Genomic DNA, 24,001 nt, shown 5'->3' with positions numbered 1-24,001 from the left:
CATGTAAACACACACACACACACACACACACACACACACACACACACACACACACACACAAGGTATTCCTGGTGAATTGGGACATAATTACTGCCCATAATCTTAACTGTATAGCACTTTGGCGATTAGAGAGCATTTGGTCCATTAGATGCCGCTTCCCACACTTTCAGAAACCACACACACACACACACACACACTCACTCAAATGCTGCACCTTTTTAATTTAGGACAGGTTTGGTATGTTTCCGTTTCTGAGGTTCAAAATATGCGTATGCACACAAATTCATGTGCCGCACCTTTCTAGATTTGGACAGGGCAGAAACTATGATGCCACCTATATTTTCACCCTGCCTATCTTTATATATAAACATATGACAGAGAGGTCTTTAGCTTACTTGTACGTGAGCTGCACACTGCTATCTCAGACAAAGGAGTTTGTCTACGGTCCTCCAGTGATAGGTTTGTATTTGAGAGAAAAGATCAGGATCAAAGAAAACATATTAAAGCGTTTGCTTTTTGTTTTCCTTTGTATTTGTTTGTTTGTGGTCCCGAAGGAGCCTCCGTAGGTGACACTTTGACTTTGTTTTCTGTGTGTGCTGACCTTGTATTGGTGGCTACAGAGTTCTTTTTTTCAACTTTTTTCAACTTTTTTTCATCTCACCCACAGTCATATTGTTATTGTGTTGTTTAGATTTATTTAGTCTTTTAATTTAAAAATGTGTACTCTCCATTGATTAGTGTAGTGTTGCAACAAATTCAGGTTCTTCATATCGTTAATGTTGGTTGAGGTGGTGGTAGTGGTTTTGTTGTGGTTTGTACGGGTAGTTTTTTTTTTTATTCCTCGCCTTTAGCGTTGTCGTTGTTGTCTTCTTCTTCACCTCATCCTCCTTCTTCTTCCTTCTTTTCTTCTTGACCTTGATCTTCGTCTTCTACTGCTTTCTATTTTTTTCTTTTTCTCTTCTTCTTCTTCAATACTTCTGCTGCTGTTGCTGTGAGCTGAAGTACTGTTTCTGCTTTTTACATTTAGTCAAGTTTTCACTAACTGTATTAACATAGACGGGGAATCGAGACGAGGGTGGTAGTGTCTGTGTGTGTTAGTGTATGTCATCCTGAACTCAGGTCAAATTGAGTTCGGCTCATTCTATCCCTGACAGGATGCCTTGGTTTTCCTTGTCTGGCGAGGAAATCGATTTTTTACATATTTAGATCTGTTCGTAATGTGTTATGGATGTAAGCAGATTCGCGATCGTCGATAATGATTTTTCATGGTGTTGTGTAATTTTTAAATTACAAAAGAATTGATAAGTAAGACAGTTTCAAGCGAGCTATTTTTCGCGGCTGTATTTACTGTGCAAACAACTCTAAATATGGCAAAAGTGTCACGTGATAATCAACCGTTTGGTTTCGGTGCTCGCTGGAGCAGACGATTTTTCTGTAACCAGTTGACAGTGATGAAACCATATATTACGGTCTCCTTCCGGCAGCAGTCCCAAAATTTCGACTTGTTTTGACCTTAGAACGATGTCTTTATCATAACTGTGAAGAACAGAACGGAGATCACTGTCGAAGTCGGCCAACCTGCAATCATTTTCGTCTCGCGAACACTGATCTCAAATTTAGATCAGTGTTCGCGAAAAACATATGGGAGATAACTCTGTATTCTTGTTTTGATAGATTCGCGTAGGACTGTAGCGTCCGGTCAGAGAGACAACTGGCAATAGCCGTAGAGCGATTATTATCAGAATGAGTGTATGTATGTATGTATGTATGTATGTATGTATGTATGTATGTATGTATGTATATATGTATGTATGTATGTATGTATGTATGTATGTATGTATGTATGTATGTATGTATGTATGTATGTATGTATGTATGTATGTAAGTATGTATGTATGTACTAGAATGAATACCCGCTTCGCCGGGTACCCGGCTTCGCCGGAAAGAAGTAGAGCCGAATGATACCCGGCTTCGCCGGGAAGAAGTAGAGCCGAATACCCGGCTTGGCCGGGAAGAAGTAGAGGAATACCCGGCTTCGCCGGGATGAAAGCGTTGTGGACAGTGACCTTCTAAAAATAGTAACGGGAATATCCGGCTTCGCCGGGATGAAAGCGTTGTGGACAGTGACCTTCTAAAAATAGTAACGGGAATATGGATTGACGCCACACGAAGGAAGGGAGATAAACGCGCAAAGAGTTACTGGGAATTGATGTAGTGGATCTACAGAAAAACCAAAATCGGTTCAGCGCTGCGCGCTGAGAGCACGTGTTGAAAATTCTCATCGACCAGGTTGTGTCCGGGGTCTACCTAAATATGCCCACCAAATTTGAAGCAGATCCATCGAGAACTTTGGCCGTGCATCGCGAACACACACACACACACACACACACACACACACAGACAGACAGACAGACAGACACACAGACAGACAGACACAAGTCGTATATTTATAGATGTATGTATGTATGTATGTTGTATGTATGTATGTATATATGTATGTTTGTATATGTGTGTTAACGATTCAGAGACAACTACTGGACCGATCTTCATGAAACTTCACATGAGAGTTCCTGGGTATGATATCCCCAGACGGGTTTTTTCTTCATTTTTTCGATAGAATGTCTTTGATGACGTCATTTCCGGCTCTTTTTTAAGATGAGGCCGCACTGTCACGCCCTCATTTTCCGATCAAATTTATTGAAATATTGGTCAAGCAATCTTCGACAAAGTCCGGACTATGGGATTGAATTTCAGCTTGGCACCTTTAAAATTAGTTAATTAGTTTGCTCATTAAAGTTGTCATTAAAATCGAATTTTCACTAACAGATTTTGAAAAGATTGCATCGTATTCCTCATCTTCTCGTGAATTCAAAAATATTTAGATATGTCATGCAGGGGTGTACCTTAACTTTTTTTGCTACCGGCCAGGGGGGCCGGTAAGTCAAAAATTGAACCGGCCCCCCAAAATCCCAACCGGCCCCCAACCGGCCGGGATTTCTTACAACAGCCCCAGCGGCTCGTCGCGTGCTAACCACATACACAAAAGACGTACATTCATACTTATAATGCATACATGTGGATTTGCACTACTAATAACTACCACAAACACACACAAAACTTGATGACTAAAGTGCTATGTTTTAATATAATGATAATTAACCTTGTTTTTATAAAGAATTTAAAATAAAAGCCGCCACAAAGAAACAAGAAATCAAAACCACATTCACACCCTGTCACACAATCACACACTAAACCTCACTAAAAGTTACCCCCTTTATGTACCCCCTACCACACAATTTACAAAGTAATTTACTACGGAACTCTACTTACCACATAAACACACACTACAAAAGAGTAAATCAGCATTTTTTTACACCCCCGGTATAGGGGTGTGTATAGGATTCGGTCGATGTGTTTGTTTGTGTGTTTGTGTTCGCATATAGATCTCAAGAATGAACGGACCGATCGTCACCAAACTTGGTGAACAGGTTCTATACATTCCTGAGACGGTCCTTACAAAAATTGGGACCAGTCAAACACACGGTTAGGGAGTTATTGGTGGATTAAGATTCTACAAGGACTTATAGAGGGACATATTAATGGTCAAAGGGAAATAACCTTCTCAGTTGGTGGCAGTGAGAATGGTAAGGACGGGGGTGTTTTTCCTACCTCGGAGGAATTTCTTGTTTTAATTTAAATTATGTTTTTTGTTGTGTAAAACCAAGTATAAAAAGCTGACTACAAAAAAAAATTCTAAGTTGCTTTCTTGTTTTGTTTCTTTTTCTTTATGTCTGTGTTATTAATATTACTGTTAGATCAAGCAGAAGTATAAAAGTTGCATACCAGCCAAATTTACCACAGCTTAAGTCATAAATAATCAAAAGCATTATATTTCATTTCTATTTCCTAATGAAAACAAACAGATGTTCAGATTTCCTGATCCTAGAATTGTTCACAGGTGATCTTTATGCTTTTGATTCAGCAGAGTTGCATCCCTTGTCCTATTGTTGAAGGTCTGTCTTTTCTTCTTTATCACATATAGTGGATCGGGTTGGGTTTTTTTACTTCCTTAGTTGAAGGGAAATAATTGACAGCAGTAGTACTGTCACTACTTGTACTAAGTTGGTCAGCAAAGCTGGTGTTAACATATTTTGGAAAATGGTCTCAATGAGTATCCCTGCAGTCAATGACATAATTATACATTTCCCAGAAACTGGATCAGTGGTACATAGCAGGCACATCAAAGGAAAAATACAGAGGGCTAGGGGGAATATGTTTGCTCTGGATGGGCGGTCAGATCAAAGGCAGATGCATTGTAAAAGCTGGTTGGCCTTGAGACCTGGGTCAATGACCGGTACTTGCAACCTGAACACAGCTGCCTGTCGAGACACTGACCTTCTTACTCGGGGTCAATGACCGAGTTTTTATCTGAGAGGAAACTGTTTTACAACATGTGAAAGTCTCTGAAGGATTGGTGAGCGCAGGATAAGATATAAGAGAGGGGGTGAAGTGAATAGCGCAAAGAGGGGGGACGAAGGAGGGGTTTAACTATTTTGACTGCTGATGCAATCGCCAGCGGCTCGTGGCACTGGAGGGGAGATGACACGGTCAAGTGAGGCGGAGGGGGGTAGCTGTCTAGCCAATGTGTCTGGCCTTGATTGGTGGTAGTCCTGAGTCCTTCTGAAAGTGGGGGAAGGGGGGGGGATGAGTGGGCAGTAGAGAAGTGACAGATTTTGAGATCGCCCGCAGAGATATTTGTTCGCCGGCCGTTCCGATTGACTAGTTGCCTAACAACTTTGTGCTTCAGCGAAATTTGAACTCGCCAGGCGGGCGATTTTAGAGGAATTTCGAACCCCCCCCCCCCCCCCCCCCCCCCGACGCGATTTGAAGTCGCCGGGGGCGAGCGGGCGAGCGCCAAAACTCACCCCTGAGTCATGTTTACTTTAAAAATTGCTCAGAAATACAGAAACCAGGTAAAGTAAGTACAGTACGTACTACGTTCGCACGATTCGCGGAGACGAGCGTGACACGTCTCGGTCTTCAGGTGTGGTTAGTCGAGACTATCTAAATATAGTCTCAGCGATGACTGTTTTATGGCGTTGATCTTTTACTTTGATGCCGACAGATTGACTAAATGTTTTTATATCGCTTCGCGCGACTTGTTATTATTTCTGTTTTTCTTATTTGATTCGCATTTTTGTCGATGTATCAGTCTTTTTAATACAGACAACAATAATGGCATCTAGCACAAGATTTCAGGTCAAGTACATTGATTCTGTTCCAAAGTATCACGTATTTCTTATCGGTTTGTGATACGTTTTCAATAGGGGACCAACAAAAGTCGAACAGAGAAAGATTAAAATATTACCAATGTGAAGTTTGCTCAAATACAATGTCTCTGTTAGTTGAACTCTTCGTTGCAATCTTTGCGTGCACCTGCATCGTCCTGTAGTCATCGTTTTGCACATCCAACTAACGGCACAGAAACCTTTCTTGGGTTCATAGACATTCTTTGCTTTGTATCTTCCTGCTATCCTGTTTTTCTGTCTGTCTGTCTGTCTGTCTGTCTGCCTGCCGGTCTGTCTCTCTGTCTGTCTGTCTGTCTGTCTGTCTATATTTGCCTGTATCTTCATCTGCGTGTCTGTCTGCCTTCGAGTCTGCCCGTTTGACTATTTGTATCTTTCTCTCTCTCTCTCTCTCTCTCTCTCTCTCTCTCTCTCTCTCTCTCTCTCTCTCTCTCTCTCTCTCTCTCTCTCTCTCTCTCTCTCTCTCTCTATCTCTCATCAATGTCCTTGTCTCACCTCTAACAGTGACGACCAGAAGTTTACTGAGATGATGAGAGTCGTAGTGGTGTTAGTGATGGCGGTGGCGATGGTGGCTGTGGTCAGTGGAGAGCTGCTGAAGAACACGGACATGGAGATGACCTACAACTGGGACTGCAATGGCTTCCAGTGCGCTCTGACCAGTGACAAGCATGGGGGCAGTCACGGTCTGCTGGTCACCAACAGGTACACAGATGCCACGATGTGTATCATTTATGATTTTTTTAATTTGATTTATTTAGCTTGTAAATTCATTCATGCCAAGTCGAGTCACCTTTCATTGCTACACCAGGCCGACGTCTGTCAGTTCAGGTCACGACTCAAAACGTCATGCTTAGAGAGTGTCACCTCAAATGAGGTTTGGTTAATTCAGTTCAGGGGCCGGTTGCATGGACTCGCAGTGGTCACCCTGACAGTTGGACCACCGCTTCGTCGCCCGACTGCGGTTTTCCTTGCGCGGTGCCCGTGGAGAGAAGCACTGTAATCGGGCAACTCCCCGTGCAAAGAGACACATTCGGCCGACAGAAATCTTTTTCATGAAACCCGATTTCGTCGGATTACTGTATTTCACTCGTTCAACTGCGGTTAACCTACAGTGTTTATGGCCCATGATGACGTCAAGCCAAGTTACCAAGTCCTTCCCGTGTAAACGATTACACTCACCATCTGAGATCAGACTGACTTTTACATGATGAGTCTATCCCTCCACGCTGACATATACCAATAATCAACATCCGGAGTGCTTTCTTAGCAGAGTGGGAACGTTTCATGAATTAAGTTCTGGATTGACACTAGTTGAAATTAAATAAATTCTTACTCTGAACAGGAAGATATCATGACGTCGATTTTTGGTAAGTGTCCAAACTGATGGAAGGTCGTACCCAATGTAAAGCCTTAGCAGATTTCAGATGTTTGTGCCTTTTGTTCAAGTAAAATCTAGTCGGGTCAGGTAAAGTATAGTTAAGTAAGACAACCCTTTGTGGTGCATTGTCTGAGAAATAAACTTAAAAAAGATTTGTATTTATATAAGCATGGAAATGTCTCTTTTTCGTACCGTCTGTCTAGATCTTTTTTTCTTTTTTTCTTCTTTCTGACTGTTTCCTTTCTTTCGTTAATTCATTTTTTTTTCTTTCTTTCGTTCATTCTTTACTTATTTCTTTTTTTCTCTCTTTAATTCTTTATTTCTGTCTTTCCCTCTTTCTGTTTTTCTTTTATCCTTACTGCATTTCCTTTTTCCCTTTCTTTCTTTTCAACAGAAAGAACACATACGACGGACCCTCACAGTGGATAAGTGTGGTGCGAGGTCACTCTTACAGCGCCAGTGGCTACATCAAACTGACGCAGCCGGTAATTTCCGCGCATATGTAAATTCCGCGCTTGTAAAATACATGTATGCTCCGCGCAATATCGGGTTGTAACTTCCGCGCACGAATTACTGGTTCGGCTCATACAACTTGCGCGCGTACTCACAGTCCCTACGGTTAGCACTTTTCACTGACTGCTCATTGACTGTTCACTAACCACTCACAATGCAATGACCACTGTGACACATTTTTTTACCCCTCTCACAGACACACAGACTCACACTGTCACTGTCGGCCGGTCACTGTCACTGCCATGGATTTAAAACAGTCTGAGACCATAAGAAAAAAAGATGCCATCGTAATTGACGGTTACCTCTATCGTGTTGATAGAGTTGCCAAAATTGCAGACAGAGAAGTGGAGAGAAACAGAGAAGTGGAGGTGGAAGAGTTCAGAAAGGTCTGCCGCAAACGAGGTGAGTTGTTGATTGAAAAAATATATGAATTTTCGAAAGTTGTGATAGTTCCGAGCAGTTATGATCCTAAGTTGTACATGTACACCATGTAACCTACGTCATGAAAATGAAGACACGCGCGCTAGTTTCACATCACATTTTGCTAAAACACGCGCGCATCTTACATATACACCACGCGCGGGAGTTTCACATGCGCGGAAGCTTCAAAATTGGGAAAGTGCGCGGAGTGTTCATGCACCCCAAACTGACCCAAGACTTGGGCAGTGGCCAGGATCTCCAGCTGGAAGTGGACTATCAGTTTTCTGGTCAGTGTTGAACATTTCTAACTAAACTGTGCCAGTTGGTTCAAAGGTGTTTTTTTTGTTTTTTTTGCTTGACTTTCTCTCCGATGACACATTATACTGGCGGTTTAGTAATCACCTGAATGTTACATGTAATGTACACACACGCGCTCTCGCACCCCGAATGTACACAGACACACACACACACACACACACACACACACACACACACACACACACACACACACGCGCGCGCGCGCGTGCGCGTGCTCGTGCACTAACACACACACTCACTCACTTGTTTGTTTAATTTTAATTTAACATTTCTCATAATTAATCGTAACTTTTTCAGGACAACTGCAAACTAACGTGCAGCAAGACACTGCGTAGAAGAAAAAATGGTTTATGTATATTACGCGTGTGGTCTGCTTGTCTATTCAAGTACCGGTCTGTCTGTCTGTCCGAGGCCAATCTATCGGCCTTTGCCTGTATGATAATGTCAACCTCCCTGTTTTTAAGTCCACATGTCTGCATGTTGTCCGTGTCAATCGGGTTGTTTGTATGTGACACAAGTTTCCGTGGGTAATATTGCAGTAAACAAAAACAAAAAACAAAATAAGAACTTACCATGTTTGATGATAATGGATGTCTTGTAATAATGTTTCAGAAACATGTTTCTCACTTGAACATTTGATCCTAAACCTTGGATATAGTCAACATCTTCAAACATCTACTGTAAATAATGTTAAATTCACACAAACATGTAATTTGCGTATCACTGTTGGGATTATCTTCATGAAATCTGTTTCAGATGGCTCTCATCAGAACGTGGCCGTGGCCTCTCGGTCCAACATGAGGACGTCTAACAACTGGGTCCAACTCTCAGGCAACTTTGATGTTCCCGACAGACGTGAGTGGTAGCTGATTGTGATAAGTCAGATATTGTATTATATCACACAAGTATTCTGAGGATTAAAAAAAACCAAGAGCGGTCCAACATGAGGACGTCTAACAAAGGGTCCAACTCTCCTGCAACTTTCATGTCCCCGACAGTCATGAGTTATACCTGATTGTGTTAAGTCAGATATTGAATGATATCACACAAAGATTCTTAGGATTACGACCAAGAGCGGTCCGACATGAGGTCCTCTAACAACTGGGTCCAATTTTTGGGCAACGTTGATGTCCCCGACAGACGCAAGTTATAGCTGATAGTCAGATATTTTATGATAACACACTAGTATTCTGAAGATTACAAACAAAGAGCAGTTCAACATAAGAACGTCTAACAACTGAGTCCAACTCTCGGGTAATTGTGATGTTCTCAACAGACGTAAGTTATAGCTGATTGTGTTAAGTCAGATATTTATTGATATCACACAATTATTATGGGTATAACAATCAAGAGCGGTCCAACATGAGAATGTCTACCAACTAGGTCCCAACAGATACAATCTGCTAGCTGTTTTGCCACTAACCCTGTGTTCAATCTTCAGCTTTGGGCAGAGTGCGCATCTACTTCCAAGGGCCACAACCCGGGTGTAACTTTGTCGTCGATGACGCATCGGTTACTGAACGCTCAGGAGGAGGGGGAAGTAACCTTGGTACCAATCACACCCAACAGACCTCTAACAGCAACATCGACAAGCTGCGCAAAAGTGACATAAATATAAGGTATGGCACCCCCCCCCCCCCTCCCCTTATTTCTTTCATGAAGTTTCTGTGCTTGATCGATTTTGACATGTTGGATAAGTAATAGACGAATATAACTCTGTCTGGTTTGTATGGGTTCTGAAAGAGTGAGTACTCTTGCTTTTAGTGAGGCAAGATTTCTACACGTGCTCCTTGTCCATGTGTTTCATACACACAGCTCGGTAGTAACTGGCCTACTATGTAACAATGTCACGTTGGAAAGTTTCATTTACTAAAAGAAGGAGTATTCACTATTTCACAACGTTTAACAACGCGACAGAGGTATTTCCAAACGTGAGCAGAGTCCAGAGGGAAGGGAGAGATGTCGGTGAGTTAGTGAAAGTATACGCGTGTGTAGGTACTTGTGTACACGTCTGCGTTCTATTATCTACCCTATGAAAATAGTTTTGTTTGCCAAGCTATAATATTAATTTGCTTTGGATAAGTCGTACCATGACAGATGGACAACTTTGCTTCTTTTTCCAGAGTTACTACATCCGGGACCGTCAACAAAAATGACGTAAAAATCCGGGTAAGGTGAAACTTTTTTTGATTTATGTCTATATCAATATACTTTTAAACATTTATATTTAATGTCTTGTACAGGATATTAACTGAGAAGTTGAAAACACGATACAATACAATTATTTATTGCACACTAATCAAACAAAAGCTCAAGATTATAACGTGACCCGTAGTAATTACATTTGTAATGTTTCCATCATGATGGCTGACTTCTCATTATACCTGTATTCAAAGATTACTGCCACAGATTATTGGCTTGGTTTCCGTATGTCAGCGTTACATTTCAATATCAACATTCAATAGCTCTTTGGATGCTATATAACCTTCCAACATTCCTTGCAAACGTAAAACAGGTGGTGCAGAAGAATAAAGCGTTTCCATTCGGGACTGCAGTGAATGCTGGCCGCTATAACGACCAACACCTTGGGGGCTACAGGGATTTCGTCCACAACCACTTCAACTGGGCCGTGCCAGAGAACGCCCTCAAGTGGCCCTCCATCGAGCCCAACAGGGTAAGATTCAATCGCTTGTCGCAAGAGCCAGATTTATTGACCAAGAGGTATAGACACATGTCCTTGCTGAAGGGGAACAGAACAAGATCTATAATTATAGTGTCCTTTTCCAAAACAGTGAGATACAACCCGACAGGGTCAGATTGGGGTATCGGTCGCAAGAGAGCCATACTAATTGTTCAAGATGGTAACCAAATTCCTTGCCAGTGTTCATTCCAAAAGGAGTGAGATCCATCGTTTGTCAAAAACGGCCGTGTGAATATTATATTCAATCTTTTCTTTCTTTCTTTATTTGGTGTTTAACGTCGTTTTCAACCACGAAGGTTATATCGCGACGAGGAAAGGGGGGGGGGGGGGGATGGGATAGAGCCACTTGTTAATTGTTTCTTGTTCACAAAAGCACTAATCAAAGAATTGCTCCAGGGGCTATATTCAATCAATTCGATTCAATTCAATTCAAATCAATACAAATTTAATATCTGAATGTTGGACAAACAAAAATAGCAAGGATATAGATTGGCATCGGCAGACGAACAAACGATTTTTGTTCATTACTTCATGATCACGTTGCTGGGAAAATCGGGAACAAATTGGCGCAACTTCTTTCGAATTGCCGAAAGCCTTGTCCTCGTCTCGACAAAGCTGCCCAATTTTTTTCACGGTGGGGACAATACGACGTCAAAACTTGGTACATTTTTGTTTCAGGGCCAGAAAAATTACCAACCTGCCCTTGACATGATTCATGGCTTGAAAAACCACGGGTAAGTACACCTATTTCTCAGTGGTTTTAAATGACAAGGGTCGTAAAATCCAAAACTGAACACATTGGTAAAACAAACATTAGAGTGAGCGCAGGTGAAGGCATTTTGTTGTGTCGAAATACTTGAAGCACTTTAAATTTGAGATTATATAATCAGTAAAAATGTTCCCAATATATAATCAGTAAAAATGTTTGTAACGGACAGACATCACAAACATCACTATCTCCGCAGGCTGAAGGTGAGAGGTCACAACCTGGTGTGGTCAGTGGACCAGTGGGTGCAGGGCTGGGTCAAGCAGCTGAGCGGCAACGAGCTCCGTACCGTCGTCCAGCAACACATCCAGGAGACCATGGGCAAAACCAAAGGCCTGTGAGTGTACTCAACAGACTTCTTCTTCTTCGTCTTTGTTTATTCTTCTTCTTCTTCTTCTTTGTTCATGGGCTTAGACTCCCACGTTCACTCATGTCTTTAGCACGAGTGGAGTTTTACGTGTATGACCGTTTTTACCCCGCCATTCAGGCAGCATACGCCAATTTCGGGGGGAAGCATGCTGGGTATTTTCGTGTTTCTATAACCCACCGAACTCTGACATGGATTACAGGATCTTTTCCGTGCGCACTTGGTCTTGTGCTTGCGTGTACACACGAAGGGGGTTAAGTCACAAGCAGGTCTGCACATAAATTGATCCGGGAGATCGGAAAAATCTCCACTCTTAACCCACCAGGCAGCAGCGACCGGGATTCGAACTCACGACCTCCCGATTAGGAGGCCGACGTCTTACCACCACGCTAATGCGCCCGTCGTCTTCGTTTATAACTACACTGGCGTGTCTGAAGAGAACAATTCCTTAAAACCCTTGACTGCCACAATACGTACCACATACGTTTTTGCGATCACAAAAATAATATATCAATACTCCTACAAGGGAAACAACTGCAGTATATTGCCGGCCCTTTGAATTGCAGCAAGATGATTAATTGCCTCCCCTGGTGTCACGTTTCAATATATCACAGAAGGTGATTATGAACGGTTAGTTACTGCTAACTAACTAACCACACCACGATTCACTCTCGCAGTCATACAAATAGATAGAATCAACAAAAGTATAAGTTTCAGACGCCTGTTTATATACTATCTCGCGACCTCCCTCGAGACTTCACTCCAAAAGATGTTTTACGTTCAAAACGTAAAAATAGGTCACTGACAAAAGTGCCAGTTAAAGTTTAGAAAATTATAATAACACGCTGATCCCGTGTATAGATAGGAAAGTTAGCCGATTATGCAAAAGCGCTGGTTAAATGCAGGTGTCACACACCCCACGTTGTCACCACTCAAATATAATCACAAATATAAAAGATGACTCGGTGGTAAGAAGGGCGCAATGACATGGCACACTTAGCTTTTTGCCACTGAGTGGGCGACCCGTGAATAGTCTATCTCCACAACTGCTCCGTTGAATGAAGTGCCGGCTGGCGTGGAAACGAAGCAGGGATTAGTGGAGATATCAGGCGCCTCACTCAGTCGCTGAAGGTCCTCCCCGTAGTCTACCAGAAATAGTAGAAAATGTAGCTGGTAGGACGACGACAGCGACAGCAAACCACCAGAACACCAGGTTACAGCAACAACGATGATCCGGTTACAGCATACCCGCAAAGACCCGTAGTCGGCAGATAAGTAGATAGGTAGGAAAGTAGGCTGCAACAAAAAGCATCGCTACCCTTCACACTCCACCTTTAAACATGTCACCCTTCTATATTTCATCGAGCACGTGGCCTGCACAAACGAACTTTTAAAACAACAAATCAGCTATTTTCCTTTCTTCTCTCCATATCTGCTAAAAAAAACAAATACAGATTATTATTTTAGCGTCACAAAGAGCAAATTATGCGCTAACCTGGAAAGAACAACAGAGAGTATTTCATTCCACAAACACAGACTCGTCAACACCGTTAAATAACGATTTATTACCTCAACAGCCTATGTAGGTAGCTCTCCTTTAAGCGAATCTGCTTCCTGTGTATGGCTATCATCCGTCGACGACTTTCCTGCCACCCCCCCCCCCCCCCCCCCCCCCCCTTGCGCTGAATTCCTTTATGCGTTGGAAAATTCCCCCGCTCAGCCAAGAGTCACACCTGACGACCTCGTCGTCAAAATAACATGTAGACGGCGAAAAATGGTTCCTCCTTGTACGTTTCCAAAGCCCTACTGTACATGCAGAACGGCACGCTGTCATGAAATGGTGTTTCACCAACGTGTTGTAAACCAACAAACTTCTGGAAACAGGAGACCTGCCCTTCTCTCTCTGGCCGTCAATGTTGAAGTGCCTAGTTTCATGTCCTCACAAAACAACCTTGAAAATATCACGTGACTCCGCGTGTCACATATCCAGTTCAGTCACAGCCGATTTTGCCCAGACAGCAAAATCACCCACGTGTAACTCCTGCAAAACGAAATCGCCGTGGCGCGCTATGCTCTGTCAGCGGTTTCATACCGTCACCTAGACTCAAGCACAGGCGCTGTCCATCACAATTTGAGATAGGCACCCGACAGAGTGTTCCTTTCTCAATCCATGTCACCACATCGTGACACCTGGTGACAATTTTCTCAGTTTTGGTCTAATTGTTATACTGTGTATATATAAGATCTTACATTTACTGTTAAAGTTCTTCCAGGAGTCAAGGGGTTGAAGATGTCAAAGACGGGGGTAAATCTGTGGTTTGATTTGTGCCCATTGATAACTTCAGTGTTTAGCTGTGGATGTTGACTTGGTTCTTGGCGACACAAAGGTATCTTATGAGGATTTTCCCCTCCAAAAAAGTAATGTCAGAACGTTTCAAGATTAACATGATTCGGCTATAGCTTTTGAAATTAAAGAAAACTACATTAAATTCTTAATTTTTGCATTTTGAACCTTTGCTTTCCACCACTAAAATGTAATAATTGACTAATTGTGTATTTACACGGTTAAAAAGTTGTCTAGATACTCTGATGAAACTATTTGATTTATTCAAAAATACCATTGTAGTTTATTTGAGTGGACCATCACATGGATTTCTTAATTATTTGACGAATTCAGAATGAGATATAAGGCCTACGAGTGTATAGTCGATTCATATAGCCTATAGCTCAATGGGACAAACACGTACATGTGGTCACTGTTACTAATCCTGCAGAGAAGCGTTCATCATACCAATGTTCATATTTTCCAAATTAGACACCGTCATAGCGGGCGTATAATGCTCAAAATGGGCATCGGAGCACATATTTTTCTGCGACGTCCATGATCGCTTTGCTCATCAACCATGTGGCGTTATTTTGCGGCATTTCACAGCAGCTGCTCATAAGAACCCCAATTGAGTTATTTGCAAACATCGTCTATCAAAGCACAACAAATATCCACTATTCTTCTTAGTCGCTAAACACAATAAGGTGAGTGCTTTGAACAGAAATGATTAAATGTATCTCTCTTCCCCCCCCCCCCCCCTCTCTCTCTCTCTCTCTCTCTCTTTCTCATCTTTGTCGCAGCCATCCCTCCACAGGCTCAGCGCAAAGTTACACGGCAGATTCTGCAAGTTAACACTAAGCTCGCGTCGCTATGTGATGGTGTAAAGGTGCAGTTCTTGGCACTGTCGGATATCTGGCGCCTTGACAGTGACGGTCAAACTGACCCAGACATATTGCAAGACAAGGTCCACTACTCTGCAAGGGGCCTGTCTCTACTCGTAAAGGACATCAAAGCCATCGTTTTTGAGAAGCGACTAGGCAGAGCTTCGTTTGCAGACGTCGTTCGAGGCGGAGCGCCTCCGCCCAAATCACACCAACCACTGCAAGAGAAGCAGCAGCAACAGTCACCTCACCAACAACAGCAATGGACACCTCATCAACAGCAGCAGCAGCTGCCACAACAGCAACAGCCGCCGCACCAGCAACAGCGGCAGCAACAGCAGCAACAACAGCCGCCGCACGAGCAACATCGGCAGCAGCAGCAACAGCCGCAACAACAGCAGCAGCAACTGTGGCAGAAACAGCCACCACTACTACCGCCACCGGCCAACCAACCATTTACTCAACAGCACGTCAGCCATCCCAGTCTCCCCTTGTCTCCACGTGGGGAACATCAATATCCCACAATGTATTACCCCCCTTGGATGAACGCCTTCAGGCAATATCAACTCAGCCCCTTTATGCACCCACACGCCCAGCCGTCCTTCTATGGGCAGTGGCCCCCCGGGATGCACCAAGCATCCTACTAAGTAGTTTCAAAAGGCTAATTCAAGCTTGTACGTAGGGCGTGACTGTATGTGCGTATGTTTGAGTGAGTGTGTCTAAACTCATGTAACTGAAAGTACACTAATAAGTGTACCTAAACGAGTGTGATTTCGCACATGCGATTTCATAACTATTAACTATGTCGTTCAACACCTCCAGACATTGTGTTAATTTTGTCCACGACCCCCCAAGACTAGTATTCTGCTGCTTTAACAGTGTGAAAACATCTGCATCCAAACACGCGTGTGTTTCTTCTTTGTGTGTGTTAATCTACGATTCGGACCCGTTTGTGGAGAGACTATGAATGCCTCTGCTTAAAGAAAGTGAAATCGTGTTGGCGTTGTGGGGATTTAATGTAGCGCATCGTTCATCCCTGTTCGAACTGTTCAATTTTATGCTATCATATTCTGTATGTGTATGAGTGCAGTGCTAGCAGGAACATTTATAATTGCTGTGCATCGAACGCTTATAACATTTCGCAGAATTTTTTTTTTTTAATTCTGATTTACTACTTCTCACTTGACTTTTCGCTTAAGTTAGCCAGTTACTGAAGTCGTAACTTGTTTGCTTCAATTTTTACTCTTTGTGCATTAATTTTTCTCCGTGTTTGTTTATTGATTTCATCTCTCAGATTTTTGGTTGTTGTTAATAATTTTGTTTATTATATTATGAATTTAAACGTGTCAAAACACACTCTCCAGGTTGGACATCTTAATGTCTATCATCTCGTTAACAAAGTGCCTGATATATGCGTGCTGCTAAACCAAAGCTCAAAGCCAGTTCATGTTTTTGGGATGAGCGAAACACGGCTCGACTCGAGAATTGCCGATAACTTGATTTACATTCCCCAATACTCTGTTTTGCGACGCGACAGCGCAAGGAAGAATCAGACAGGCATTGCAGTCTATATTCATGAATCAATTTCTGAATTTGCAACACGAAGAACTGATTTAGAGGACGACAATATTGAGTGCATTTGGATTGAAGTAAAAAACTGTAAATCCTCGCCTCTGCTCATAGGTTATATATATCGTAACCCTGCCGAAACGTCGATTTGGTCAGAATATTTCATTCAGATGATGGATAAAGTCAAATCACGCAATAAAGATATTGTATTGCTTGGAGATTTTAATATTAATCTGAATAAGCCTCAAACAGTATGGAATTCAACAACAACTTTATTAGGTCTTCATCAACTGGTTCTGAACCCAACAAGAATAACAGACACAACTGCAACTCTTATTGATCACATATATACTGATAATAAGAAGATTGTTTCTAATGTGTATGTGTCCAATTCCAGTATTAGCGATCATATGCCTATTTTTTGTTCGGTCTCTATGCGCTTGCCTAAATCAGGACCAAAAGGCCACACGACCATAGAATACAGAAGTTTTAGACATTTTGATGAGTCTGCATTTTTTCGTGATCTTAGTGAAGCTCCATTTCAGAGCGTTTTTGATTTCAGTCTTGCAGATGATGCTTTTGATCACTTGTATAGCATTTTAAGCACAATTATAGATAAGCACGTGCCCCTGCGTCAGCATAGAGTAAAACATGCCAGACTTCCGCCTTGGTTAACATCAGATATTATAGAGGCGATGGCTCTGAGAGATTATTTCAAGGAAAATAAGATGACAGACGAATATAAACAGCAGAGGAATGAGGTGTTAAACCGTGTGAGACAATCAAAAACTGGTTACTTTGATAAATTAATTTCCGATAAGAAAGATACTGCAACAATTTGGCGGGCAGTAAATGAAATCCTTGATAAATCTAGGAAAAGGTCAACTGCTAATCTAACAAAACTATCTGCGGAAGAATTTAATAATCATTTTATATCTTTAGCGGATAAATTGAAGGCTTCTGTGGCAGAAACAAATTCTCGGGATAGAGATGACTGTTTTGAAAAATTGGACGAATTCTGTCAGCGGAACAGAATAAACAATGAAGCGTTTATCATTCCTCCGATTGCAGTTCATGAGGTCGGAACATTTATTGAAAACCTGGAGAATAAAAAGTCCATGGGTCCTGATAAAATACCCGTGAAGTTATTGAAGCTTTCTCTACCGTATATTGTGGATTCGCTCACGTTTGTATATAACCTTAGTATTGAGCAGAACTTTTTTCCGTCTAAATTGAAAAGCGCCAAAGTCATACCCCTTCCCAAATGTAAAGATCTCTCAGACCCAAGTAATTTTAGACCCATTTCTTTACTGCCTGTTTTGTCAAAACCATTAGAAAGGCATGTGCACAAGCATCTTCTTGCTTACATGGAAGAACAAAATTTGTTCCATCAGTTTCAATCCGGTTTTCGGTCCAAGCATTCTTGCCACACAGCTCTTACGTCTCTCTGCGAAGCTTGGCTGTCAGCAATGAACAAGTCTGAAGTTACAGGAGCATTGTTTTTGGACTTTAAGAAAGCATTTGACTTAGTCGATCATTCCATATTGCTGAAAAAATTACACTATTATTTGAGAAACGATTCGGTCTGTGACTTCTTTAAATCGTATCTTGCTGACCGGACACAGTATGTCACTCTACAATGCCAGAATTCGTCTACTGCACTAGTAAGACATGGCGTCCCACAAGGGTCTATATTAGGACCTATTCTCTTTTGTATTTACGTTAATGATTTGCCTTTACATGTATCGGATGATAAAGTCAAATGCGAGTTTTTTGCAGACGATTCGTCTATCCATACCAGTAACACCTCGTTGGAATCAGTAAATTCTTCCCTGAAGAACACTTTGGACGAAGTTGCGAAATGGTGCACATCAAATGCCATGATACTGCACCCAGAAAAAACTAAAAGCATTGTTATTACCACAAGACAAAAGCATCAGCTAAGTCCTCTTAAATTACAACTGTCCTTAGGTACAACTCAAATACAGCAAGTTAAAGAACACCGCATACTTGGTGTAACTGTTGATGATGAAATGAAATGGCAAACACACATAAACAACCTCTGCAAAGTGTTATCAAGGAATTTGTATTTGTTGTCAAAACTCAAACATTATGCGAAGTCTGAAACATTAAAAATGTTCGTTCATGCTCATATAATGCCTCATATTAATTTTGCTTCGACATTGTGGGATGGCTGCAGCGATGTTCACTTATTAAAACTCAATTCTTTGTACCGTCGTGCTGCAAAACTTATCCTGTATGAATCGCACATGTCTACAGAAATGAAGTTAAACATCCTTAATTTCCTTCCCCTAAAAACCCACCTTGCATACAATAAGGCTGTCTTTATGTATAAAGTAGTTCATGGTGATGTGCCCAGTTATGTGCAATCCTATTTTACACATGTTACGAAGAGGTATGGGTCTCAAAATTTACTTCCTCCAATTCCTCGTATAGATCTTTATAAATCCAGCTTAGCTTTTTCAGGATCATCTCTGTGGAATTCTTTGCCAATAGAAATCATACGATCCGCATCATTAAAGGCCTTTAAAAGGCAGTTGCACTCACATTTGAGCACACTATAAACTGCCCCTGATGTCTAGTTTCCATTGTGTACTCGGATAATGTATGCAATGCTCTTAAGTGTTTTGTTTTTATGTTTATACTCGACCATTATTTTGATGTTTTACTAGTTTAATACTTTGATTAGATACTGTTCCTTTTAGGTATGAAATGATAGCATGTGCTTGTGTGTAGATATGCGAGCGCACGCTCGCGCGCGCGAGCATGTGTGTGTGTATGTGTGTGTGTGTGTGTGTGTGTGCATGTGTGTGTGCATGTGTGTGTGCATGTGTGTGTGTGCATGTGTGTGTGTGTGTGTGTGTGTGTGTGTGTGAGTTTATGTGTGCATGTGTGTGTGTATACGTGGGTGTGGATGTGTGTGTGTGTGTATGTGCGCAGTCTTTGCTTTCGTTTACAATTATTCTCTGTATATGTTCCAAGGACAGGTTGGAAGATTAGGCTAAGCCTAAAACCTTTATCCTTATGTAATAAAGTTCTGAGTTCTGAGTTCTGAGTTCTGAGTTCTCTCTCTCTCTCTCTCTCTCTCTCTCTCTCTCTCTCTCTCTCTCTCTCTCTCTCTCTCTCTCTCTCTCTCTCTCTCTCTCTCTCTCCCCCCACTCTCTCTCTCCCCCCCTTTCTCTCTCTCTCATACCAGGCTGGAGCACTGGGACGTGAACAACGAGAACCTTCACGGCACTTTCTTCCAGACACGCCTGGGGGACAACGACTACAACCTGGAGCTCTTCCGCATCGCCCACAAGGCGGACCCCTCCGTCAAGCTCTTCCTCAACGACTACAACGTCGTGGCTGCTTCCTGGTCCACAAATGTCAGTGACCGCATGGTGTTCACACCAGGGGGAAATAAATAAAATGCTGCACACTCCTTTCCATGTGAACGGCTCGGCTCATCAACTTAGATCTGAGATTTTCTGTGTTTGTTTGCTTAACGCCCAGCCGACCACGTAGGGCCATATCAGGGCGGTGCTGCTTTGACATTTAACGTGCGCCACACACAAGACAGAAGTCGCAGCACAGGCTTCATGTATCACCCAGTCACATTATTCTGACACCGGACCAACCAGTCCTAGCACTAACCCCATAATGCCAGACGCCAGGCGGAGCAGCCACTAGATTGCCAATTTTAAAGTCTTAGGTAGGACCCGGCCGGGGTTCGAACCCACGACCTCCCGATCACGGGGCGGACGCCTTACCACTAGGCCAACCGTGCCGGTGCGGGATAAGACCACCCCTCAATTTGTACACATACCGAAAATGAACAACCTGGCTACTTGCTGTAATGAGTTGAAAATTATGAATGAATTAATGTCTGATAATTTAATTCATACAAAATTTCCACTGTGCAAAGAGAGAACCCTGGCTGTGTATTTGTGTGTGGGGAGGGATGCTATTATCCCAGATACTAGCCTGGCTATTCTGCTCTGGTGAGCCAAATTGTTTGCACAAGAAGGAATGTGCCTTTAACTTATTTGTTGCTGACTAACCAAGGCCGTCTTCTAAATAACTGCAAGGTTAGAAACAATACTCAATAAACGTCATCTCAGCTCAAGTCAAGTCAAAATGCAGACAACACAAGGATGGCTACGCAATTAGTCATTTACGTAAACATCTTAATTCTTCTATCAAGGGATAAGAGAAGTTGAGAAGCCTCACACAAACGATAAGAATAAAAATGTATTCATCAGATTCAAACAAAAACAATGAAACAATAAACAGTATCAACTAAACAATGAATTTCTTGAATTCTTCCTTAGCGATTTCGTTTATAAAAAACAGATGTTGTAACAACCTACTACATTTTGTTCAATGAATTGATTGTAATGGCTTTCTCGTGCCTGCCATACATCCAACGTTGCTGGCAACGCTAAAGTTATCCATGTGGCTTTCTACTATAGAGACGGATGTTCGGCTTTAATTCTTCCTACGCGATTTTGTCAGCAAAATACTTGCATGTTGACAGGACTACCTGAAGCAGGCCCAGGAGTTCAAGCATGCCAACGTGGGTCTGTACGGAGTTGGTTGCCAGGGGCATTTTGGTGTGGATGAGGATCCCAACCCGGATGCCATCAGGGTAAGCATGACCCAGCTGACTCGTTTTAAAGTTCAATATCTGCTCTTACGACGAAGGTGGCTTGTTGTTGTTGGCGGTGGTGGTGGTAGTGGTGGTGGTGGTGGTGGTGGTGGTGCTACTGCTGCTCCTGTCTCTTGCTGCGGGTGCTGCAGTTATACTAAGGATGGTCTGTTATTGTCTTTCTATGGTCCAACTAACCAATATTCTATAAACTGACAAAAGAAAAAAAGGAAGTTCAAAACATCATGCACACACAATGATCTTCGTCTTCAAAAGCTGTCCTCTAAACGTGTGCCTCATAAGCTGACAGGGGAACCGAAGAAGCAACAAGAACACTTCCTAGAAGTCCATATCATTCCATATTTGCCTCACACATTCTTCCGCCTTGATTGCAATCCCTGTTATTTCTGGTTATTCACTCTTTCATAAACAGAACTGCAAAGAAGTTTCACTGCGTCCAAGGCCTCAAAAAATGGTGAAATCAGAGCTCGATACCAACCTCTTACAACGCTTTCTTCGTGACTTTTCTGATTTGCTCAGGCGCTTGTGACGTTGCATCGATGTAGGAGGAGAGCAGTTCCAATGGTTACTGTAATTTGACCACAGTCTCCGCGAAAATAAAATGTGATCGTTGCGTTTGGATCATATCTCTTAGACCCACTGAATCTGAATGCACGTTCTCTTCCAGTGGCTTTTTCCTGTTCAAACAGATCATTTTGCCCATTTCAGCAACGCCTGGACACAATAGCACAAGCAGGCCTGCCTATCTGGATCACAGAGCTCGACGTACAGGCCCAGGACGAGAACAAGAGAGCGGATTTCTACGAAAGGGCGCTGACAGCTATGTACAGTCACCCGGCCGTTGAAGGCATTCTTATCTGGGGCTTCTGGGACCAGGAACACTGGCGAGGGGCCAAGGCTGCTCTTGTAGATGGAAACAACTTTCATGTAAGCAATATATAAATTACAAAAACAAGAAAGTTATGTTATTTGAACGTTATATTTATGATTAAAAAAACACACACAAGCGAGACAATCAAGATACGTGTATTTTCTATATTATAAGTTTGTGTCTGTTTTTCCACTGAAAATACCGCCCGGTGTAACACGAAATTTTTACTCCACGAAAAATTTACTCCGGAGTAAAAATTTCGTACGAAATTCTTACTCCGAGTAAATTTTTCGTACGAGAAAAGAACTCCCCAAGGCACGAGAAAATTACTCCCTCCACGAAATTTTTACTCCCCATTGTTTTTACTTCCAGTAAAAATCTCGTACGCTAAAATGGGATGCGGGCGAAGGGATAATGCCAATAATGTGATCTCGCGCAAACGAATGTCGCGCTACCCTCCCTCCACCCCTTCCACCACCAAGACTAACAGGGGACAAGGGAGTATAAATTTCGTACACCTGGCATGGGAAGTTAATTTGCTCGTGTTAGGGTGAAGTAATTTATTCGTTTTTTATTCGTCAGGGGAGTAACATTTGTGTACGAAATGTTTACTCGGAACTCACCTGTCGTGGGGAGTAATTTTTTCGTGTAATGGGGGAGTGCTTTTTTCGTAAAGGGAGTAACATTTTCGTACGAAATTTTTACTCCGGAGTAAAAATCTCGTGGGAGTAATTTTCTCGTGTTACACCGGTCGAAGATCAGTGAAAGTAACGTGAGTGATTTTTATCATAAATATAACGTTCCCATAACATACCTTTCTTGTTTTTCGAGCCTGAATTTCGGAACGCTAGGAGTCTATTTGTTGTTGGATTTTATGAAGCAATAAGACGAATTCCGGAGATGGCTCTGTCGGATTTGTATGAGTTGTGGTAGGGTTGGTTTCCCTTGAAAATATCGAGGCAAGCTACACGTGACATTTTAGGCCATCCACTCCCGCCCCCCTCACCCACGCAACCACACGCACGCACACACACACACGCACACACACACACACACACACACACACACACACACACACACACACACACACACACACGTATTCATTCGATCTGTGCACTGAGGGGGACGATCTCATCGGCAATGCCGATTGTGAACTTCGATTTGAGTACTTTCAAACAAAAATTGTGTTACGTTGAGCGGACAGTCCAAAGCACCGAGTCGGAGACACGGCTAAAATATGTATGTAATGGGAAGCAATAACACACGTCAGAGGACACTTTCCAGATTTGTCAAGCCTGAATTCGGGCTGGATGGTGTGCCTTCCTTCTCGCAAACATTAAACAAACAAAAAAATCGATACTCTTCAGCTTTAACCTCTGAATGTCGAACAGGTTAACGCTGCCGGTCGCCGTGTCATTGACCTTCTGGAAAACCGCTGGATGACGGACGAGACGCACACACTCTCTAGCTCCGGCGACCACTTCACTGTGCGCGGTTTCCATGGCGACTACGAGCTGCATGTCATCTATCAAGGTCATGACCTTGGAAATCTGAAGAAGACCTTCAGCTTGGGAAAATCTGCACACACTGAAACGGTTAATATTCACGTGTAATTTGAAGGCTTCGGAGTCCCAGAGAAGACGTTTGTTTGTAAAAAAAAAATAAAAAAAATTAAAAAAAATTAAAAATTAAAAATAAATAAAAATAAAAGACGCGGGAGTATCAAACTGCCTTATTTGTTTTTGTGTTTTTGTTTGCTTTGTTTGTTTAATTTTTGGTTCGGTTGATTGATTAAGATTTACCTATGGTAGTTTTGCTTTCGACAGATTGGGCAGCTTCTAGCAAAAATAAAACTCTGTCGTCTCCACTTCAATCAATATTTGTGTTTGTTTTGGGTAGTTGTTTTCTTCCTT

The 24,001-nt window shown here is 42.3% G+C and overlaps 2 protein-coding genes across 2 annotated transcripts in view; one reads left to right on the top strand and one right to left on the bottom strand.

Moving 5' to 3' along the window:
* Nucleotides 1-394: 394 nt before the first annotated feature.
* Nucleotides 395-23,961, top strand: LOC138962360 (uncharacterized). The gene is made up of 14 exons (XM_070334155.1): nucleotides 395-459; nucleotides 5,811-6,008; nucleotides 7,079-7,162; nucleotides 7,849-7,904; nucleotides 8,692-8,790; nucleotides 9,377-9,554; nucleotides 10,059-10,104; nucleotides 10,451-10,609; nucleotides 11,315-11,370; nucleotides 11,602-11,739; nucleotides 19,763-19,934; nucleotides 21,086-21,196; nucleotides 21,926-22,144; nucleotides 23,480-23,961. Exons 2-14 carry the CDS (start codon nucleotides 5,833-5,835, stop codon nucleotides 23,699-23,701), a joined length of 1,716 nt encoding a protein of 571 aa, XP_070190256.1. The 5' UTR covers nucleotides 395-459; nucleotides 5,811-5,832; the 3' UTR covers nucleotides 23,702-23,961.
* Nucleotides 12,144-24,001, bottom strand: part of LOC138962363 (uncharacterized) — a 32,941-nt gene continuing 21,083 nt past the window's right edge. Inside the window, exon 7 of the mRNA XM_070334161.1 lies at nucleotides 12,144-13,065. Coding sequence (XP_070190262.1) covers nucleotides 13,007-13,065 — 59 coding nt within the window. The 3' untranslated portion in view covers nucleotides 12,144-13,006. The remainder of the gene's footprint in view (nucleotides 13,066-24,001) is intronic.

Source organism: Littorina saxatilis, linkage group LG3 (genome assembly GCF_037325665.1).
Source record: "Littorina saxatilis isolate snail1 linkage group LG3, US_GU_Lsax_2.0, whole genome shotgun sequence".
In the NCBI taxonomy this organism is placed as follows: Eukaryota; Metazoa; Mollusca; class Gastropoda; order Littorinimorpha; family Littorinidae; genus Littorina; species Littorina saxatilis.
This window is presented reverse-complemented; position numbering and strand designations above follow the sequence as displayed.

Excerpts from the sequence above, each read along its gene's own strand:
- LOC138962360 (XM_070334155.1), top strand. The coding sequence starts at position 5,833 with ATGATGAGAGTCGTAGTGGTGTTAGTGATGGCGGTGGCGATGGTGGCT. Across the intron at positions 8,791-9,376 it reads CTTTGATGTTCCCGACAGAC|CTTTGGGCAGAGTGCGCATC; the intron begins GTGAGTGGTAGC and ends TTCAATCTTCAG. Across the intron at positions 19,935-21,085 it reads CTGCTTCCTGGTCCACAAAT|GACTACCTGAAGCAGGCCCA; the intron begins GTCAGTGACCGC and ends GCATGTTGACAG.